Consider the following 23,202-nt stretch of genomic DNA (forward strand, 5'->3'; position numbering starts at 1 on the left):
TTTTTACATGAGCATATAAGAGGGGCTATATTTAAACTCCCTTGCTAAGATAATATATTTTCAAGTATTTTGCTATTTACTACTATGAGTTATGTATATATTTAATTTTCATCTTCTATTTTTCATGAGTTTAAGTATTGTTTTTTATATTTTAGAATATTTGGATTTCATTTACTGGGACCTGATGGTTCCTATGTATTTACTGTTTTTCTCGTAAGTTGTTGGACTTTTTTTTTTTTTTTAACCTGTAGGAGTGTCTTGTATACAAGAAAATTAGCTCTTTTATGTAATATAATTTACAAATATTTTCTAGTTTTATGTTTAACTTTTGACTTTATTTATAATGTAATTTATTTTTGCCAAATAGAATTATTTTGTTTCATTGTAGAAAAAAAATGTATCAATACTTTTTTCATGAGTTTTGAGGTTTGTATCATACTTAGACAAGCCTTCCCCAAATATTATTATCTCACGTTTTCTTCTAACGATTCTTTTTTTTTTTAACTTTTAAATATTTGATCCACTTTGCTTCTGGACATTATGTAAGCTGGTATAAGAATTAGCCTCCTGCTTAAAGTAACTATAAAGACTGGACAAAACATATAAAATAACTGTTTTTAGGCATTAGAAAACAACCAATACAAGGCTATGATCCTTGCAAATAGAAAAGAACTCAGTGGGAACCCTGTATTTGCCTTGGTTTTCTCTCTGTGAGCATCCTATTGTGCAAACCATAGCCAAAGCAAGCAAAGATTGTGTATTTTCTGGGCAAAGGAGATATCAGTGTTGATTGATGTTAAGTAGCCTAGGATTTAGGACAGGATCCCAAAGAGGAGGGAGCTGCAGAGAAGGACCCCCAAAAGTCTTGTGTACAAGTTCTCTGCAAGTCCTTGGGCAGCTCCTAAGTTGCACTCCTCAAAGCGAGATTCTGGAAGGATTAGATAGCAACAGTTACTTGCAGGCTGAAGACCTGCACAGAGATTTCAGAAGCTGCACAGTGCTGAGAAGACAGAGCTGCAGTTTGGGCCTAGCCAAAATGGAGAGGTGCTGACGAAAAGCCAGACCAAGCAGAACATTAAAATCCGAAAAATATGTATCTGATTTTATAAAAATTTCAAACTAATTAATGACTAAAGAAATACTATAGATAATAGCCAAAGAAAAATTGATATACTGGAAAATGTATGTGTGGAAAATATGGCAGAGACAGTCCCCTTAATTTACAAAGAATTCATACAAATCAAAAAGAAAAAGAGAAACAACCCAAGAGAATAACATGCAGAAGATATGAAGAGGTCATTTACTAAAAAGAAAAGAAAATGACCATGAATCATATGAAAATATATTCAGTCTCACTCATAATTGAAGTAATTCAGGTAAAAACAAAAATAAATGATCACTTTCCACTCATCCATTTGAGAATATAGAAAAGCTTAATTGATACTCTGCATTTGCGATAGGGCAATAAATTGGTACAGTCTTTCTGGGTTTGGCAGTGTAACAAAATTTAAAATATACTTACCATTTCATCTTGTAATCTCCTTATCAGGATTTTATCTTAGTAATATCTTCATGAAAGTTGGCCAAGATATACATACAAGGATACACATTGGAGCATGTTTTAATAGCATGAAACTGAAATTTAAAAAACCAACGACTCCAGTAATAGGGGACTAAGCAATTAATTTACTGTACATTATTGTGTAACCATTGAAAAAACTGGTGTACTTTTCTATGTACCAGTATGGAAAGGTCTCACTCGTTAGGTGAAAAAGTAAGATAAAAAACAATAATAAGTAAGAACAGGTCTTTTTGTTATAACAGTTACTATTACCAAAAAATGTAGTGATTCAAGATAAAAGTGGGAAATTTCAGTTTGGTGGGTAGCTGTGCTCCATTAGTCATTCAAAGACCTAGGTTGCTCCTATTTTGTTTCTTCACCATCCCCTGGGGGCAGTGTCTTTGTCAGCATGATCAAATCCAGGCTGCAGACATAAGCTAGCTCAATCTCATAATAAGGGAAAAGAAACATGTTGGCAGCATGAATACCAGGTGGGGAGTGGTGCACATCACTGCTACTGCCATTCCATTGGATATAAAATTAATCTCATGGCCACATCTAAGTTGCAGGAGAGGTTGGGAAATGTACTGAGACTAGCCATTAATGTGCCAAGCTAAAATACCGTTATTTCAGTATTTCAAGAGATATTTAGATTGACAGCTAGCAGTCTCCATCACAAGCATGTAAGTACTGAGAATTTTTATGAAAAACTTTCTTCTGGAAGGAATCATAAGAAGCTGTTAACAGATGTTATCTCTGGAGAGACAGATGGAAAGTGGAGGATGGAGACATTTTTTCCCCTTTAAAGGTGCCCTTTTCTGCTTCCTCCTTTCTATCATATACTTATAAATAATAGATATGTATTACTTTTGTTTATCTTTTACATCAACAAGGGATGTCTGGATTGAGTTTGGAGACATTTCCAGAAGGTATAAATGACAAGATTTGCAGGTCATTGTATTAAGTAATCAGAGAGAGGAAGTAGTCAAGGAAGATTCTCAGATTTATGATCAGGCGTGAATGGTACTGGCATTAACTGCAAAGGGGAACACTAAACATTTTGGGAGGGAAGATAGTGAGTTCCATTTTGTACATAATGAATTCGAGTTGGCTGTGAAATACTCACTTTGAGATGTTTAGTAAGCAAGTGGTTATTTAGGTCAGAAGCTCATGAGTGAGGAATGGCATAGAAGAAATATTTGGAGTGCCAGGAAACATAGGGTAATTTAAATCATGGGAATAGATGAGATTGCTTAGCAAGAGAGTATGGAATGAGAAGAGAATAGGACCTATGGAATGTCATGCCAAATTTAAGGGCAGTTAGTGGAGGATAAGTGGGAGACCTAAGAAGAGTGGCCAGACAGGTAGAAGAAAAAGCAGAAGAGTATGGTATCAGGGAAGGTGTGGGGAAAGAATATTTTTAAAAGGAAAAACTTGCCCAAAATTTCAAATTCCAAGATGTCAAGCAAAGTCAAGACTTAAAAATATCAGATCTAAAGAGAAGTCCATTAATAAACATAGGAAAACTCTTTCTATGGAGTAGAGGAAACTGATGCCAGGTTGGAATGAATTGAGAACTGTTTTGTTGTTGTTTTTATTTTGTTTTGTTTTTAAAATGGGGAATATTTGAGCATATTTAAATATTGACATGAAGGATCTAATACAGAATAAAAGTAATTCTTTATAAAGAATAAAGGCAGGGTATATGTAAAGATACAAGTCCCTGAGAAAACGGAAGGCTTTAAAAGAGAAAAAGGAAGGGTTTAAAAGAGATTAGCGCTAAAAAAAACTATACTTAAAAAAAAAAGCAGACAGAACCGTAGGACAAATGGTAAAAGCAAAGCTATACAGACAAAATTGCACAAAGAAGCATACACATACACACTCACAAAAAGATAAAAAGGAAATTATATATATATATATATATCATTGCTCCCAAAGTGCACCGCCTCAATTTTGGGATGATTCGTTGTCTATTCGGGTATTCCACAGATACAGGGTACATCAAGTTGATTGTGGGGATTTAATCCGCTGCTCCCAAGGCTGCTGGGAGAGATTTCCCTTTCTCTTCTTTGTTCGCACAGCTCCCGGGGTTCTGCTTTGTGTTTGGACCCGCCTCTACGTGTAGGTCGCCTGAGGGCGTCTGTTCTTCGCTTAGACAGGACGGGGTTACAGAAGCAGCTGATTTGGGGGCTCTGGCTCACTCAGGCCGGGGGGAGGGAGGGGTACGGATGCGGGGCGAGCCTGCGGCGGCAGAGGTCGGCGTCACGTTGCACCAACCTGAGGTGCGCCGTGCGTTCTCCCGGGGAAGTTGTCCCCGGATCACGGGAGCCTGGCAGTGGCGGGCTGCATAGGCTCCCGGGAGGGGAGGTGTGCTGAGTGACCTGTGCTGCTCACAGGCTTCTTGGTGGCGGCAGCAGCAGCCTTAGCGTCTCATGCCCGTCTCTGGGGTCCGCGCTGTTCGCCGCGGCTCGCGCCTGTCTCTGGAGCTCCTTTAAGCGGCGCTCTGAATCCCCTCTCCTCGCGCACCAGGAAACAAAGAGGCAAGAAAAAGTCTCTTGCCTCTTCCGCAGGTCCAGACTTTTTCCCGGACTCCCTCCCGGCTAGCTGTGGCGCACTAGCCCCCTTCAGGCTGTGTTCACGCAGCCAACCCCAGTCCTCTCCCTGCGATCCGACTGAAGCCCGAGCCTCAGCTCCCAGCCCCCGCCCGCCCCGGCGGGTGAGCAGACAAGCCTCTCAGGCTGGTGAGTGCTGGTCGGCACCGCTCCTCTGTGCGGGAGTCTCTCTGCTTTGCCCTCCGCACCCCTGTGGCTGCGCTCTCCTCCGTGGCTCCGAAGCTCCCCCCTGCCTACCCCCCACCCCACCCCGTCTCCTCCAGTGAAGGGGCTTCCTAGTGTGTGGAAACTTTTCCTCCTTCACAGCTCCCTCCCAGTGGTGCAGGTCCTGTCCCTATTCTTTTGTCTCTGTTTTTTCTTTTCTCTTTTGCCCTACCCAGGTACGTGGGGAGTTTCTTGCCTTTTGGGAAGTCTGAGGTCTTCTGCCAGCGTTCAGCAGGTGTTCTGTCAGAGTTGTTCCACATGTAGATGTATTTCTGATGTATTTATGGGGAGGAAGGTGATCTACGCGTCTTACTCCTCCGCCATCTTGAAGGTCCCCCCAATGGAACAGTATAGAAAGCCCAGAGATAAACCCATGCACATATGGTCACCTTATCTTTGATAAAGGAGGCAAAAATATACAATGGAGAAAAGACAGCCTCTTCTGTAAGTGGTGCTGGGAAAACTGGACAGCTACATGTAAATGAATGAAACTAGAACATTCCCTAACACCATACACAAAAATAAACTCAAAATGGATTAAAAACCTAAATGTAAGGCCAGACACTATCAAACTCTTAGAGGAAAACATAGGCACAACACTCTATGACATAAATCACAGCAAGATCCTTTTTGACCTACCTCCTAGAGAAATGGAAATAAAAACAAAAATAAACAAATGGCACCTAATGAAACTTAAAAGCTTTTGCACAGCAAAGGAAACCATAAACAAGACCAAAAGACAACCCTCAGAATGGGAGAAAATATTTGCAAGCGAAGCAACTGACAAAGGATTAATCTCCAAAATATACAAGCAGTTCAGGCAGCTCAATATCAAAAAAACAAACAACCCAATCCAAAAATGGGCAGAAGACGTAAATAGACATTTCTCCAAAGAAGACATACAGATGGCCAACAAACACATGAAAGAATGCTCAACGTCACTAATCATTAGAGAAGTGCAAATCAAAACTACCATGAGGTATCACCTCACACCAGTCAGAATGGCCATCATCAGAAAATCTACAAACAATAAATGCTGGAGAGGGTGTGGAGAAAAGGGAACCCTCTTGCACTGTTGGTGGGAATGTAAATTGATACAGCCACTATGGAGAACAGTATGGAGGTTCCTTAAAAAACTAAAAATAGAACTACCATACAACCCAGCAGTCCCACTACTGGGCATATACCCTGAGAAAATCATAACTCAAAAAGACTCATGTACCACAATATTCATTGCAGCTCTATTTACAATAGCCAGGACATGGAAGCAACCTAAGTGCCCATCGACAGATGAATGGATAAAGAAGATGTGGCACATATATACAATGGAATATTACTCAGCCATAAAAAGAAATGAAATTGAGTTATTTGTAGTGAGGTGGATGGACCTAGAGTCTGTCATACAGAGTGAAGTAAGTCAGAAAGAGCGAAACAAATACCATATGCTAACACATACATATGGAATCAAAAAAAAAGAAAAATGGTTCTGAGGAACCTAGGGGCAGGACAGGAATAAAGACGCAGACCTACTAGAGAATGGACTTGAGGACACGGGGAGGGGGAAGGGTAAGCTGGGACGAAGTGAGAGAGTGCATGGACATATATACGCTACCAAATGTAAAATAGCTAGCTAGTGGGAAGCAGCCGCATAGCACAGGGAGATCAGCTCGGTGCTTTGTGACCACCTAGAAGGGTGGGATACGGAGGGTGGGAGGGAGACACAAGAGGGAGGAGATATGGGGATATATGTATACGTATAGCTGATTCACTTTGTTATACAGGAGAAACTAACACACCATTGTAAAGCAATTATACTCCAATAAAGATGTTTAAAAAAAATGTAGCACCAACATCAACAACAAAAAAAGTGCAAACAATTAATTATATGACTTTTGAACTAAAAAAAAAAAAGAGAGAGAGAGAGAGAGATTAGCCTTAGAAAGAATGAGGACCAGTTCTTCAGTTGTATTAGAAAGGAAAGAAAGAAGGGGTAGGTATATTTGTCATATTTAGTGACAGAAAATTTCTCGAGTTCCAGTCTAAGAGCTATTATGATTCTCTGTGAAGTAGAATAGATCATGTCCTGAGAATAAAGGGAGAGACAGTGAAGCTGGAATTTTGAGGACTGGGAAGATATGAAATTGTTATTATGGAACATGAGAGCAGAAGCTGAATAGAGAATGATAGAGATATTCTCTACCTAGTTTAATGATTTTCCTCCAGCAGCACCCAGCAGCCCTGAAGCAGGCATGGAACATGCAGACAGTAAGATTCCTTCACTTTTTCCAGCACTGGGGTTTTGTCAGGTGGATGTAAAGGAAAATAGTGCAAGCGAGTTTCAGGATTTTAGGTAGAGAACATGCAAAGTGATGGACCTAAGCTAGATGGAGAAAAGACAACACGATGGATAGGGAGAAAAATAGGAGAGAGAGTACACTTGTGGAACCAGTGAAATTAATGGACAAGTGTGACGGGAGTAAATGAGTTAGCAACCTGGAAGGACAGGAGGTTGCAGTCAATGAGTGGAATGTGTGATTTTGTGAGTTCAGAAGTAGAGCAGATTTAGGAGATAACAAGATGCAGAATGTGGCTACAAAAGTGACAATTATGGAGCATTAGGAAGTTTTATGATGGTGAAGACATCCAATAACATAGAGACCAAGTTATTGGATGAATTATCGATTAGCATATTGTAATCCTCTAGGTCCCAAATTTGTAGGCAATGGCACAATTTTGACTAAAAAGCAAAATGGTGAGCCAGATACCAAAGTGAATAAGGAGGCATGATCAGAAGGTAGATGGTATCTTGGGGAGGATTAGAGGATGGTACAACTAAATAATATCAGCCTCAAGGAGCTTTATAGGTGTTTAACTGTGTTCCCTGGTCCTTTAGGTGCAAGATGTGGAAGTGAAGAGAGGAGATGTGACCAACTGATTTTCACAGAAAGTGATATAAAGTGAGGTCGCTTTGCATATACAGGGATAATTTGAGGCAGAAAACAACAGGATCCATACCTTCCTTGACCTTGAATAGGTCCAAGAAGTAGTCATGGAGTTTTGGGCAAAGACAAATATATTAGATGAATCAGAAGAAGAGCCAGATAGAATCTCTAAAAGATAATCTTTGCTGCTTATTGCATTGTATTTTTCTCTAGCTTATGGGGATAGATTCTTTAAGTCTACTTGGGAAACCTATAGATGTCTGGATATGAACCAGAAGCCAGCACTGTGATATTTCTCAGTGCCATATGAATGTAGTAAAAGTGAAAAGAGTTACCGTAGGTGGCCTAGTTTTTCTGGTTGTATAATATGGAAAAATCAATATCTATTTGATGTACTCTGGCCATTGTTCCATGGACAATATACAGACTATATGAGTCTGCACATGGAGAACTTTGAAGAGAAGAATCTATCTACAAATTGTAATTCCTAGATTGTCAATCCATGGAGCTGGATTATCTCCTTCATGAACAAAGTGGCAGGCAATAAGAGTTTCCATCACCACCAGAATTGTGTTCTCATTCTGGAACAATGTAGACCTATTATAAAATTTGAATAATGGTTTTCTAATGGACTTTGGGTTGGGCGTGGGAATAGTTTACCCATTGGGCTACCCAGGTGACATGTCCTTATCTAGGGCCTGGACACATATCCTATAGGTGGCAATATACTGAAGATATGGCCAGATGCGAGTCTAAGAAAAGTTCCAGAAGACAATGTTCAGAGTCAGGACTTGGTCTCAGCGAACCCCTGGGCTGCTTCTTGGAAAAGGCAAATGCCTAAAGACAGAGAATATCATCTGTTTCTTCAGGCACCACCAGGGCAGCTATGAAATTTCAATGGACTTTGCTAGTTGTAGATACTTATCTGTTGTTTCCTCCTAACCCAGCCCAATAATTCCAGTTGCAGCTGTGGACTTGTACTGTAGATTCAGACTCAAGTTGCTTTAGGTTAAACTTTTTAGAAACTCAGAGCAACAGAAAGATTAACATAAGAGAGTATTAGCTTGCCATTTCTGGCTACCTAATATAAACAGTTTTATAATATTCATATCTTTGAAAAGGAGGGCCCATTGTATTCTAGCACAGTGTGAATTTATTTATTTTGATTAATTAATTGATGTATTTATTTATATATTTATTTGCCTTTCCAGAGTTATTCCAGGCCATGGGTATCAGACATTATGGTCATGGGATGATTGGCCTATGCTCCGGGTTTTGGGTTTTGTTTTTGTTTTTTTTCACATATTTATTGGAGTATAAATGCTTTACATTGTTGTGTTAGTTTCCGCTGGACAACAAAGTGAATCGGCTATATGTATACATATATCCTCATATCCCCTCCCTCTTGATCCTCCCTCCCACCCTCCCTATCCCATCCCTCTAAATTGTCACAAAGCACCGAGCTGATCTCCCCGTGCTATGCAGCAGCTTCTGACTAGCCACCCATTTTACATTTGGTAGTGTGTATACATCAATGCTACTCTCCCACTTCACCCCAGCTTCCCCTTCACCCCTGTGCCCTCAAGTCTGTTCTCTACGTCTGCGTCTTCATTCCTGCCCTGCCACTAGGTTCATCAGTACCGCATTTTAAAATTCCATATATATGTGTTAGCATACGGTATTTGTTTTTCTCTTTCTGACTTACTTCACTCTGTATGACAGACTCTAGGTCCATCCACCTCACTACAAATAACTCAATTTCGTTCCTTTCTATGGCTGAGTAATATTCCATTGTATATATGTGCCACATCTTCTTTATACAGTCGTCTGTTAATGGACATGTAGGTTGCTTGCTCCAGGTTTTAAAGGCAGTCTGTATAGTGAGTAGCTTTTTGCATAGGTACAAGAACAGAGGTCCCCCACCCCAGGGATTTTAGAACAGTATAAGCTCTGCTCTTGTGTTGGAGACATCTATTTCAGTGATAAAGAATTAAGGCAGTAAAAGTAAACTACGGTATTAGGTAAAGGTGACTGGATCAATTCTTGGATTTCTTGACGGCTAGTATTCTAACTGGGATCCAAACAAAATTCATTTCCTTCTTGAAATGGTTTGATTGTGGAACAGTGAAATTAGAGAACGATATATGATCTGCAAATAACAACAGATATCTGTATATCCTTGATGTACTTGAAAGCTTGCCATTTGAGGGTATCAGATACCTTATTGGGTATCATCAAAAACTTCTGGTAAGATCTGACTCAGAAATTTGATATTCAGGTTTTTGAATATGTATTTCTAAGGTTTGGCCATTCTTCTAGATGGCCCAGAGTGGCCTAACCAGGGACTTAAATGCCTAATGTTTGTTTTTATAGCTTGCAATTATACACTGAGTAAATAAGCAATCATGTTTAAATAACCACAATTAATGACTCTCTTCTCACTCAAAAGTATCTTTTCCCTATCTATCTTCTCTATCTTTCTTATTCAGATATTTTAAAATACGCTTCCCAATTCATATCTGTTTTTGGGCTTCTTTTCCTAACTTACCTCTGGGCAATTGATGTAATAATTTTTTACTTCTCCCCTGTGCTCTGTACAATGGATTAAACCAACTTTGTAAAATCCCATTTACATTTATTTGCTTGTTTATATACTTATGTATTTTTCATGTAGACCTCAAAATAATCTATGCAGCTGGGTATTTGTGACAATAGGCATTTCAGGATTTTGCAAATGTTTCAGAAAACTAATATATCATCTATATATAGCTTTTTATATGTATGTGCCAATCAGGAAACAATTAGTTATAAAACATTCTATAACATCCATTTTTAAAGGAAAATTTTGATACAAAATAAAATGAAAGAAGCTCTAAAACTCCCTCATATTTAAATTACAATACTTTAAAATTAATGGAAATTAATTTCAGAAGAGAGTATTTCTGGGGGAAAAATAGAGGGGGAAGATTACATCTCCAATTTAAGTACCCCCTTAGGTCCATTTTTAAAATTAAATAGCCTTTATAAATTAACTAAAAATTGGTTAACCATATTATTTAAATAACATAAAATCTGAGGCTTTTTCTAACAAAATGTTTTCTGCTTTTTTGTAGAGGAGCTCTGTCAAGAAGTCCTTATCAACGAGGATTAATGTGTTCTCGATGTAGCAGCTATGACAGATGCACAGATTTTCTATGCAGTAAGTTAAAGAAAATAACTGAAACATGAAAAAAATCCATAATGCATTTGATGACAAGAAAAAGAAGTGGTGAACACTAGTCTTTCATTGCCATGTTAATATTGTTCCTTTGTTCAGAATGGTATTGTTATATTATCAAAGGTGGTATCAAACAGTATCATCTTTAGATTTTTTTTAAACTACACAACCTCTTCTGCCCTCTCTTACTATTATTCCTGCCCCTAAGTACATACTAGAATCTGAAAGAAGGAATGAGAACTAACAGTTATGCCCTGAAAAAGCTTCTCAGTTAATTCCTGAAATAGCAGCCTGTTTGAGAGTGACTGCTCTAAAGGATAGGGTATTCCAAAACATTCAGAAAGAGGAAAGAAGTAAAGTAGCAAATATTTAATAGCCTTTTATTTTCATTTTTCCCCTAAACATTCAAAAGATAAAAGTAGAAAATATGTTTTATTAAATTTTTCTTTTAGTTTTTCTGAACATGAGAACGTATAATCCAAAAGTATAACTATATCTGGAATATATGATGCTTAGAGGAATGTGGTAGGGGTTAAATTCAGACAGTAAATAAGGGGCATATTAGGCTTTTATGTTAAAGAAACTAGTGAACAATTTCATTATATGCCACTGCTGGAGTGACTCCACCGTAACATTTCTTCCCTTGCTTCATTTGAATCAAGATGCAAAACCTTGCTCTTCCTCTTCGCCTTTTCTTTCTCTTCCTGAAAATATCCAGACCTAAAGCCATTGGGTAGGTCAGAAAGAGGTAGGCATCCACACAGAGGGCATCCAGATGTGACATGTTAGAACCTAAGCAAGAAGACAAGGGATTCATACATGATGTGGTAGGCATGGGGAAAGAGCCTAAGTAGGGGGAGAACAGTGTCCACATGGTATGGCCTTGTATGGGAAGTTAGAGCCCTCATGGAGTGAGGTGAGTGTACCTGCATGAGGTCAGGCTTGGGGTATAAGATCAGGGTAAAGGGATGTCCATGCAGGAGTGGCTCACTATGTGGTGTCAGAGTCCAAGCAAAGTGAGGATAGAATCCACATGGTGTGGGAAGGAGAAGCCTGACCTAGCGTATCAGAGTCTGAGCAAGTAAGGAAGGCATCCATGGAGGTATGGTCTGGAACTGTGTTGGAGCCCAGGCAGAATGAGGAGAGGATTCACATATAGGGTTGATCTGGAGAGAGGTATTAAAAACTAAACAGGTAAGGGGACATCCATATTTTAGGGCAACCTCACATGAAGTGTCAAAGTCCAAACTAGGTGAGGAAGCCTTTAATGTGGGGGAGGTGGCTTGGCATGGGAGGGGTCAGAGCCCTAGTGGGGTAAGAAAGGAATCCATACATTGGAGAGGTCCAAAGCTAAGTTTCAGAGTCTGAGCAGGGTAGGAGAGGGGTACAAGTGGAGGATCCACCTGTAGGTTGCCAGATTACATGGTGGGCACCAAGTTAAATTTGAATTTCAAAAAAACAAAAAATATTTTTAGTATAAGTATATCCCAAATATTGCATGGGCTATACTTAAAAAAAAATTTGTTGTTTTCTGAAAGTTGAATATAACTAGGCAACCTATATTTTTATTTGCTAAATCTGGTAACTCTACCACCCTAAAGTGGAGTATCAGAGCCCAAGCAGTAAGAACAGGGTACCCATGTCGAGGAGGGAGTAGAAGCAGTGACGGGAGATTAGAAGCATACTGGAGGATGGATCAAATAAGTAAATAGATTAAGGATAATGGAGCCAGTTTTCTCACTGTATTTGTACTCTGTATTTCCATTGTATTTGTACTCAGTGGAGTACAGGAAGTAAACAAGCATGAATTTTGTGGTGATGATTTGGAATTAGAGGTATTAGAACTTAAGGGTTTCAATAAATATAAATAAACATAGATGTAAATAGTTGTATGTGTATGTATCAACATACATATATTCCCTAGCTCTGAGACAGCCTTGGAACAGTGTCCCCCCGACCCCTAAAGCAATGAGCACAATAGTACTCAGATCTTGGTTTCTAAATTCCAGTCTGCACTAAAGGGAACCAGGGCTCACTGGAGAAAGGTCAGATTCAATGGCTGGGGCAGGAGAAACATAAGATAAGCCAAAGCATCTTTTTTGTATCTGAAAGCAAGGAAGTGCTCAAAGAGTGATGGAGACATGTAACCAAAAGGACACAGAAACCATCTTAAAGGGCTCTTACTGGTCAAATCTGGGACAATTTGAGCACCAAAAGAATGATAATAGTAGTCAGTTGTAACTCACTGGCTTAAAACAAGAAACTATGATTCATACTGATATAAATTAATAAATGAATAAATTAAAAGTTTGATGAGTAACAGTTTATTTGCATAGTTCGGAAGTAACTCCCCATAGAAATACTTAATTACTAAGGGAAAAGAATAACTTCACAGTGGAGCAGCCTGGCGGACATGACCTTAATAAAATGATCAAAATGAACATCACCAGCAACAGGAAGTATCAAAACCAAAACCCTGCACCACCTGAGAGAATACAATGAAGAGAGCACATCATCACTTCTGTGGTATTCCTACGAAAGATACAAAACCTAATCCAACCACAAGGAAGCATAAGTCAAAATTGCAGATTTGTTTAAAAAACTGAGGATTTCTCCACAAAATAAGTGGCTTGTTATCTTCACAAGTGTCAAGATCTGAATGTCAAATTGAATGAAGAACTGTCCCAGACTGATGAAAATAGAGAAATAGAAAACTAAAGTTATTGAGGTATGAATAATATGAAGAAAGGAAGCTATGGGAAATATGCAATTGGCTCAGTTTCTATCATTAGTAGCTTTAAATACGAATTTAACATCTGAGCAGATAAGACTAGTAAACTTCAGGTGCAGATCAGGGCTGTATTTCAGAATCATTAACATATGGATAAGACTGAAAATGTGAAGAAGGAAGAACATACTCAGGTACAACTCACCCAAATAAAAATAGACAGAAGAATGGTATACCAAGAATAGAATCCTAGGAGAAAAAGAGGGACAAGGAGAAGAGGGAGTCCTAGTGTACCCTTTCTTCTTTTTTTAAAAAATAAATTTGTTTGTTTGTTTGTTTGTTTGTTTATTTTTGGTTGTGTTGGGTCTTCGTTGCTGCCCGCGTTCTTTCTCTAGTTGCGGTGAGCGGGGGCTACTCTTTGTTGCAGTTTGCGGGCTTTTCATTGCGGTGGCTTCTCTTGTTGCGGTGCACGGGATCTAGAGTGTGCACGGGCTCAGTAGTTGTGGCGTGTGGGCTCAGTAGTTGAGGCACGTGGGCTCTAGGGCACACAGGCTTCAGTAGTTGTGGCTCGCGGGCTCTAGAGTGCAGGCTCAGTAGTTATGGCACAGGGGCTTAGTTGCTCCGTGGCATGTGGGATCTTCCCGGACCAGGGCTCGAACCTGTGTCCCCTGCATTGGCAGGTGGATTCTTAACCACTGAGCCACCAGGGAAGCCCCCTAGTGTACCCTTTCATTAAAGTGTGCTCATTGAATTGGCAATATGAAGATCATTAGGGACCTGAAAGTAGTTTCAGAGGAATAGTAGGGTAGCAACCAGATTTCTATGGATTGAAAGTGAATGGAAAGTGAGAAAATAGAAATATCTAGGACAATATCACTCTGTCAAAAGTCTTGGCTGAGGAATTCCCAGTTTAAAATAGCATCTTACTAGTAGGTTCCACCAAAGCTTCTCCTAATTCTCCATTAAAATGCCAGTAAAAACTCTTTCATTTAGCTAATCAACAAATATTTAGTCAGTGATAACTATGTGCCAGACATTGCACCATGCAGGGGGTGTAAAACGATAAGGAGAGAGACATACTTTCTGCCCTCTTTGAACTTACAGTCTAGCTAGGAAGATAGGCATTTAAAATAAGACATAATATTACAAAATATAAAACTATCATTTAAATTTATTTATTTATTTATTTAAACTTCTATGAATTTTAATATATGTATAGATTCAAATTATCACCACTCCAATCAGATAGAGAACAGTTTCATTATGCCAAAAAAATACTCCTTTATGTTGTCCCTTTATAGTCACACCTTCCTTCCACTCCTAATTCTGGCAGCCTCCAAGCTGTTCTTCACCATTTTAGTTTTGTCTTTTTGAAAATGTCATATAAATGGAATCATATAGTTTGTAACTTTGAAGACTGGCTTCTTTTGTTCTCATGATCCTTGGAGATTCATCCACGTTATTGTATACATTAATACTTCATTCTTTCTTTGCTGAGTAGTAAGTATTCCATTACATGGATGTACCACAGTTTGTTGTTCTTCATTCACTGAAGGACATCTGGGTTGTTTACAGTTCTTGGCAATTGTGAACAGAGCTCCTATAAACATTTGTGTACAGATTTTTGTGTGGATATATTTTTATTTCCCTAGGGTAAATACCCAGAAGTGAGATTACTGGATCATAATGGTAAATATGTGTTGAACATTATAGGTAAATACCAAATTTGTTTCCTGAGTTGAATACCATTTCTCATCCCCACCAGCAATGTATGGGAATTCCAGCTGCTTTGTTTTTTCATGAGCACTTGGTATTGTCAGTATGTTTTATTTTAGTCATTCTAATTGGTGTGTAGTGGTATCTCATCTTGGTTTTAATTTGTATACCGCTAATGGCTACTAACGTGGAACATCTTTTCAAGTGGTATTTTCCCTCATTATGTCCTCTTTGGTGAAGTGTCTATTCAAATCCTTTGCCCATTTTTTAGTTGGATTGTTTATCTTGAGTTTTGAGAGTTCTTTATATATTATAGGTGTAAATCCTTTGATTGATATATAATTTGAAAACATTTTCTCCCATTCCGTATCTTGTCTTTTCATTCTCTTGACAGTGTCTTTCATGAAGCAAATGTTTTAATTATAAAGTCCAACTTATCAATTTTTTTTCTTTTACAAATTGTTCTTTTGTTTTCATGCCTAAGAACACTTCACCTAACCTCAAATATTTTCTCTTATGTTTTCTTCTAATAGTTTTACAGTTTTACATTTAGATCTATGATCTATTTTAAGTTAATTTTTGAACAAGATGTGAGGTTTATGCTGAAGTTCTTTGATTGATTGATTGATTGATTGCACTTGGAAGACCAAGTATTCCATCACCAGTTGTGGAAAACAGTATCCTTTCACCATTGAATCACTTTTGCACTTTTGTCAAAAATCAGTTGAGCTTATTTGCGTGTTCTCTATTCTGTTCCATTGATTTATGAGTCTATCCCTCTACCAACCCACACTGTTTTGATTAATGTAGCTATATAATAGGCCCTTAATATCAGGTAAAGTGATTCCTCCTACTTTAATTTTAAAATATGGTTTTAAAATGCCTGGCCTTTCCATATAAGTTTTAGAATAAGCTTGTCTTTGTCTATAAAAAGTCTTTCTGGGATTTTGATAGAAAATGCATTAAATCTATAGATCAATCTGGAGAGAATGGACATTGACTATACCGAGTCTGCCAATGCATAAACACAATTTGTTTCTGCATTTTGGGGGAGAAACATTTTGAGTTCTTTTATCAATGTTTTGTGATTTTCAGAATATATATTCTGTACATATTTTGTTAGAGTTATCTCTAAGTGTTTCATTTTTTTTGAGCTGTTGTAAATAGTATTTTTAAACGTTTTGGTTATCTTTCTGTTACTGATTTCTAGTTTGATTCCATTTTAGTCAGAGAACATACTGTATATGGATATCAGTTCTTTTAAATTTTTGAGGTTTGTTTTTTTCGCCTAAGATACATTCTACCTTGGTATGCTTTATTCTATGGGTGCTTTAAAAAGAATGTATTTCTGCTATTTATGTGTTCCAAAAAATGTTAATTTGATTCTGTAGGTTGATGGTGTTGAACGTCTATATCCCTAATGATTTTCTACCTAGTTATCCTATCAATTTTTAAGAGAAGGATGTTGAAGTTTCTGGCTATAATTGTAGATTTTGCTATTTTTCCTTTTAGTTCTGTCAGGTTTTTTTGTCTGTTTGTTTTTGTTTTTTCATGTGTGTTGAAACTCTGTTGTTAGGTGCACATACAATTAGAATTATTATACTTTCTCTTGGTGAATTGACCATTTTGTCAATAAGTGATGTCCCTCTTGGGGCATTGGATGAAGGTAGTCAAAACGTACAGACTTTCAGTTATAAGATTAATAAGTACTGGGATGTAATATACAAGATGATAAATATAATTAACACTGCTATATGTTATATCTGAAAGTTATTAAGAGAGTAAATCCTAAGAGTTCTCATCACAAGGAAAAAAATTTTTCTCTTTTTTTACTTTGTATCTATATGAGATGATGGATATTCACTAAACTTACTGTGGTAATCATTTCAAGCTGTATATGAGTCAAATCATTATGCTGTATACCTTAAACTTATACAGCATTGTATATCAATTATATCTTAATAAAACTGGACAGAAAAAAGTAAGTAATGTCCCTCTTTAATCCCAGCAATTTCCTTTACACTGAAGTCTATTTTATCTATGTAAATATAGGCGCTTCAGCTTTCTGTTCATTTATGCTTATTTTTAAACTGCCTATATTTCATATAGACAGCATGTAGTTGGGTCATGTTTTTTAATCCATTCTGACAATCTCTGTTTTAATTGGTGTGTTTAGACCACTTACATTTAATAAAATTATTACAATGTTTGGATTTAGGTCTGCCATTTTATTTGTTCTCTGTTTTTTCCCTCTATTTTTTATTGCTGTTTCCCTTTTTATGCCTTCTTTTGTGTTATTTAAACATTTTTCAGTGTTTCATTTAATTTGTCTATTTTGGTTTCAACCTATCTCTTTGTATAATTTTTTCAGTTGTTGTCCTAGGGATAACAACATGCATACTTAACTTTTCACAGTCTATTTAGAATCAATATTTTACCACTTCATTTAGAATGTGGAAACCTTACCACCATATAAATCCCTTTACCTTACCCCATAGTTATTTTACATATTAAATCTACATACATTGAAAATGCCATCAATGTTATACTTTTTGTTTTCAACTCTCAAGTATATTTTAAATAATTCAAGAGGAACAGAATAGTCTATTATATTTACCCAGATAGTCTATTATTTTTATCATTTTGTGGCTCTCCCTTCAATTCCTGATAGTGCAGGTTTTCTTCTGGTATCATTTACCCTCGATATGAAGAATGTACTTTAGTAATTCTTTTAGAGAAAGTTTGCTGGCCACAAATTCCCTTAGGATTCCCTCATTTAAAAATGTCTATATTTCTTCATTTCTGAAGGTTATTTTTGCTGGATATAGAATTGTTTTCTTGACAGTTCTTTCCTTCCAGCACTTCAAAAATATTGTAGCAGCCACTTCCTTCTGGCCTCTCTGGTTTCTGATGAGAAATCCAGTCATTTAACTCTTTCTTGCTTTATAGGTAATGTTATTTTCCTCTGACTCCTTTCAAGATTTTATTTTATTTTTTTTTGTCTTTAACTTTCAGCAGTTTTATTTTAATGTGTCTGAGCATGGATTTCATTGGGCTTATTCTGTTTGATGTGTGCTCAACTTCTTGAATCTGTAGGTTTATATCTTTTTTCCAAACTTCAGAAGTTTTCAGCCATTATTTTCTTATTTTTTTTTTTCACCATCACACTCTTTCTCTTCTCCTTCTGGAACTCTGATGACATGAATATTAGACTTTTTGTTGTCCCACAGTTTCCCTGGGACTCTCTTCATTTTTTAATCTTCATTCTCTCAGATTGGATCATTTCTGTTGATCTATTGTCTTTAAGTTCACAGACTCTTTCCTTTGTCATCTCTATTTTGCTATTGAGTGCTTCCAGTGAGTCGTTTTGGTTTTGCTTTTTTGGTGAGACCCGAAATCAGAAAACCCAGCCAAGTCATGCTGGGACTCCTGACCACACAAACCGTGAGGTAATAAATGTGTGTCATCCTAAGTTTGTGGTATTTTGTTACACAGCATAGAAAATAAATGATACTGAAAGAAAAAAAAACTGATACATGATCTATACAAAAAAGACTCAAAGAAAGATAGAAAAATGAACGAGCAAATGGCAAAATAATACTGCCATCAATCTCCAGAACATCCTGCCATGGAACAGACAGGAAATGAGAACAGATATACCATCTTCAAAATAATGTTAATAAAGAACCTTAAAACAAGAGATCAAAGCAAAGACACAAAGATCAAGGAAGATATGGCAAGATAACAGAAGATAAAACCACTGGCATACCACAGGAAAAACATGGGGAAAGAAAGGTAAAATAATTACAGAAGTAAATATCACATTGAAAACAGCACAAGGAACCAAAAATGCTGGAAAACACAGTAAATGCAAGCAAGGAATTTAAAAGATTAAAGAGAAAAGTATAAATATGCACTGATAATCAGATTTAACACATGAATAATTAGAGACCCTGAAGAACAGAACCAAAATAATAGAACAGAAAATAAAGCTATAGCTAAATATATAGATATTTAAAGAAATAATTAAAACCTTCAGAAATAGAAATTCTCGAATGTGCATACTATGGAATGTAAACGGGGGTGGCCACTATGGAAAATAGTATGGAGGTTCCTCCAAAATTAAAAATGCAACTACCATATGATCCAGCAATTCCACTTCTGGGTATTTATCCAAAGAAAATGAAAACACTAACTAAAAAAGATTAATATACTCGCATGTTTATTGTAGCATTATTTAGAATAGCCAAGATATGGAAACAACCTAAGTGTCCATTAGTGGATAAATGGATAAAGAAAATATGACATATATGTATGTATGTATATATATATATATATATATATATATATATATATATACACAAAGCAATATTATTTGTCCATGAAAAAGAAGGAAATCTTGTCATTTGTGACAACATGGATGGACTTTGAGGGCATTATTCTAAGTGAAACAAGTCAAACAGAGAAAGACACGTACCGTATGGACTCACTTGTATATGGAATTAAAAACAAACAAACAAAAAAACAAGCCAAGCTCATAGATACAGAGAATGGATTTGTGGTTGCCACAGGTGGGTGGATGAAATGGGTGAAGGAGGTCAAAAGTACAAACTTCCACTTCCAGTTATAAAATAAATAAGTCATAGGGATGTAATGCACAGGATGGTGACTAGTTAATAATACTGTATTACATATTTGAAAGTTGCTAAGAGAGTAGCTCCTAAAAGTTCTCATCACAAGAAAAAAAGATTTTGTAACTATGTATAGTGACAGATATAAAATGGACTTATAGTGGTGATCATGTCACAAAATATACAAATATTGAATCATTATGTTGTGCACCTGAAACTAATATAATGTTTTATGTCAATTATACTTCAATTTTAAATAAAATAAAATAAAAAACCTTGTAAAGAAAAAAAAGTGTATACTATGTACCAGGAAAATGTGACACAAAGTAGTCACCATCTAGACATCCCCGAGTAAGTTAGAAGAAAAAAAAAGAATCCTTTAAGCATCTAAGCAAAAATGTAAAATCATTTATTAGAGAGTTTAACAGTCAGTTGAATCAGAAAAACAGCCACTGTACGTATTCTGACAATACAGTGTTTAGAGTAGGAAATATAACTTATATGAATGCTCTAGGGTAGTGAAGATCAGAGAAGTTGCCATGAAAAAAGCAGAGGAAGCATCGTCAAAAGGTCAGGGAAGCAGACACTGAAGACCTCTTAGCCTGGAGCACCAAATAGGTGGTTCTCAAAAGCTTACCAGGAAATTGCTGCAATTCTCAGGAATCTTTGAGAAAGCTCCCACAAACTGCCTCAGTGTTCAGCAGCAAAGAAAATAGTCTTCCATTCTACCAAAGAGGTAACTGTGAATCTCACATCCATTGAATTCTCTGGCCAACAACCACCTCTGAAGAATAATGGTCTTCTTTTAAATAATCCAAATTTCACTAGCAGTCCTGTGTTTGGCAAACTCTAACCTGAAGCTATACAGAGAAAGGAATTCACAGAAAGATAGTTAGGTCCATTTTCAGCTCTACAATACAAAATCGACTTTACACTGGTATGATAGTAATGCCACATTGGCAATTGACAGTCCTGCATAGAAGAGAAAAATTCAGGCTGGCCTCAAACTTCTCTACAATAACAATCAATGCTAAGAGTCAGCAGAGTGATGCCTATATTGTCCTTAATACAAGAAATGTCAACCAAGAATTTATAAACAGCCCAAACTTATTATTCACATATAAGCAATTAGACCGACATTGTGGATACATTCAGTAACTTGTGGTATATAGTTCTCATGAGCACTTCTTCAATAAACTACTAGAAGATGACTTTCACCAAAAAGAAAAATGGAAAAGCAAAAAGCTGCACTGAAAGAACTGTCCTTAAGCATTGAATCTTAACTGATAGACAAAGACTAAAACAAACCTGAAGGTTATAATTATAAAACAAACTGTACAGGTAATAAATTCTGGTTATATATATGTATATATATATAGAGAGAGAGAGAGAGAGTACACACATAATATATAATATACATAAAATTCATAAAACTTGGGAGGAGAAGAGAGAGGAAGAAAACATGTGCTTAATTTCATCACCTTTTATAGCCAGGGGCCAAAAGATATTATTTAAAGCTGATAAATCAAACAATAGAGATGTAAGTAAATTTAAATGTATTTAAATATGTAATCAAGTACAAAAGTAAAGGAAGAATGTAATGAATGAAATTTAGTGATGAGAACTGAAGATGAAAAGAAGAAACGTACTAATTACATCATTGCTCATACTAAGCAATAAATGGGTATAGATACACAGAATGAAGTAGAGAAAATACAGACTGTATGGTAAAAGATTTTTTTTAAGGAGCTCTGAAATAGAAGTTATTTCGTAAAATATGAAGTAATAAATAGCCAAGCACAAAAGGCTAAAATAACTTCAGAGATCCACCAGAAGTTCATTTCATCTCCAAGGTGCCTGAGGAGTGATTTCTAAATTTTCCTCTAAGGGTACCATCATTGCAAGACAAAGCCCTGGTTGACATTGGGCTCTCTATGGGTGAGACTGCATTTATTCTCCCACTCTCCTTTCTAGTGGAATCTGGGAATGATTGTTTGACCTTCTCTGCCCAGGTAAGCAGAGGAAGGGAAATTTATTTCCTGAAAAGTATGATAGCATTGGGCTAGATAGCAAAAACAAGGAATACCAGGCTCTGTAGTTAACCTTGCCATCTAGGAAATGAAGAGCAACTGAAAGCTTCTGAAAATAAGAATTAAATGAGTAAAGTGAGTAGATTCAGAAAATTAATTTTGAATGATCTTGGGGGGAAGTGGCGAGAAGAGAGATAAAAATAAGAGATGTTCTAACAAGACATTGTAAATTAACTACACTTCATTTTTTTAAAAAGAGAGATGTAGAATTCTAGAATGTCGAAGATGGAACAATCTTTGAAAGGCAGGAGTGGAGTGGCTTATATAAGTTGACAGGATTTAGAGACAGAATTAGTACTAGAATCCACACCTCTTCCTCCTATACTTCCGTGCTCTTTCTGGCAGGCCAGGAGGACTTTTACTAAAAGAAAATATGTTGTACTTCACAATTGGCTACTGGTTGAAAGGAAGACGTCAAAGATGAGAGCATGGTGCCTGAAAACTAGAAGAATGATATTATTATTGTTGGGAAACATATCTAATATTCTAGGAAAAGAAGAAATTTTATGTAACTTTATGAACCTTCTTTTTCTCTCTAGGTAACGCAGATCGTGACCAAGCCATATGTATGTATCGTTGTCCTTTATTTCTTGAACGATTTCACTACTTTATGTGAAATCCAGCTTTCAATTACTTCTTTATTTACAGATTACCGATTTTGGTATCCAAGATGGGAAGTACCCCGGCCAATTGTGTGTGATCCACTGTGCATACTTATTTTATTTCTGAGAATGCTGTGTTTTTCACTAAGTGCCACAATTGTTTTGATAGTACAGTCTCATTTTCCAAATATATTATTGGAAGAAGAGATGGTTTTTATCCCTGAGGTAACTGGGCCAGCAAAGGAGGAGGAAGAGGTAGAGAAAGAGGAAGAGGAGGAGGAGGAGGGGGAGGGGGAGGGGGAGGAGGAGGGGGAGGAGGAGGGGGAGGGGGAAGAGGAGCAGGAGGAGGAGGGGGAGGAGGAGGAGGAGGACAGGAAAAAAGAGGAAGAGGAAAAGGTGGAGGAGGAGGTGAAGGGGTAAGATTTACCACTGTCATAGGACAAAAATGTAATACAAAAAAGGCAAAACAAATAAAATAAAAAACACTGAAAAAAAAACCCCACTGAGCTTTAACAAAAAACAATATGCACAAACCACAATTGCAACACCTTTTATTCCCTTCTCTTTCCCATATTTATTCAACACATTTAAATTTGAAAAACAAAGAAACAAACAAAAAAAAACATGTATTTTATAGTAAGTACTGTAAGACAAGTTCTTGGACACTAAGAACAAATAAAGATGCAATGACAGAAATACTAAAAAAAGATTTGACCAGTCTAATTAATCTTAAGATTTCACGATGTTATTCTGATAAAGAATGAAATTTCCACTTTCTAAATATGTTTCTATCTCTGTGTTTTAAGTATTTTTAAATGGGTTAAAAAAATTCTTGAGTACTAAATAAGATTATACATGTAAGGTGCTTAGGACCATTCCAAGTTCAGGACAACCAT

At 36.8% G+C, this 23,202-nt stretch overlaps 1 protein-coding gene across 1 annotated transcript in view; it reads left to right on the forward strand.

Moving 5' to 3' along the window:
- The window catches only part of GLIPR1L2 (GLIPR1 like 2), a 39,507-nt gene extending 16,781 nt beyond the window's left edge, over window positions 1-22,726 (forward strand). The window contains exons 4-6 of the mRNA XM_068561965.1: window positions 10,436-10,521; window positions 22,244-22,270; window positions 22,353-22,726. Coding sequence (XP_068418066.1) covers window positions 10,436-10,521; window positions 22,244-22,270; window positions 22,353-22,726 — 487 coding nt within the window. The remainder of the gene's footprint in view (window positions 1-10,435; window positions 10,522-22,243; window positions 22,271-22,352) is intronic.
- The last annotated feature ends 476 nt before the right edge of the window (window positions 22,727-23,202 follow it).

This window comes from Eschrichtius robustus, chromosome 13, assembly GCF_028021215.1.
Source record: "Eschrichtius robustus isolate mEscRob2 chromosome 13, mEscRob2.pri, whole genome shotgun sequence".
In the NCBI taxonomy this organism is placed as follows: Eukaryota; Metazoa; Chordata; class Mammalia; order Artiodactyla; family Eschrichtiidae; genus Eschrichtius; species Eschrichtius robustus.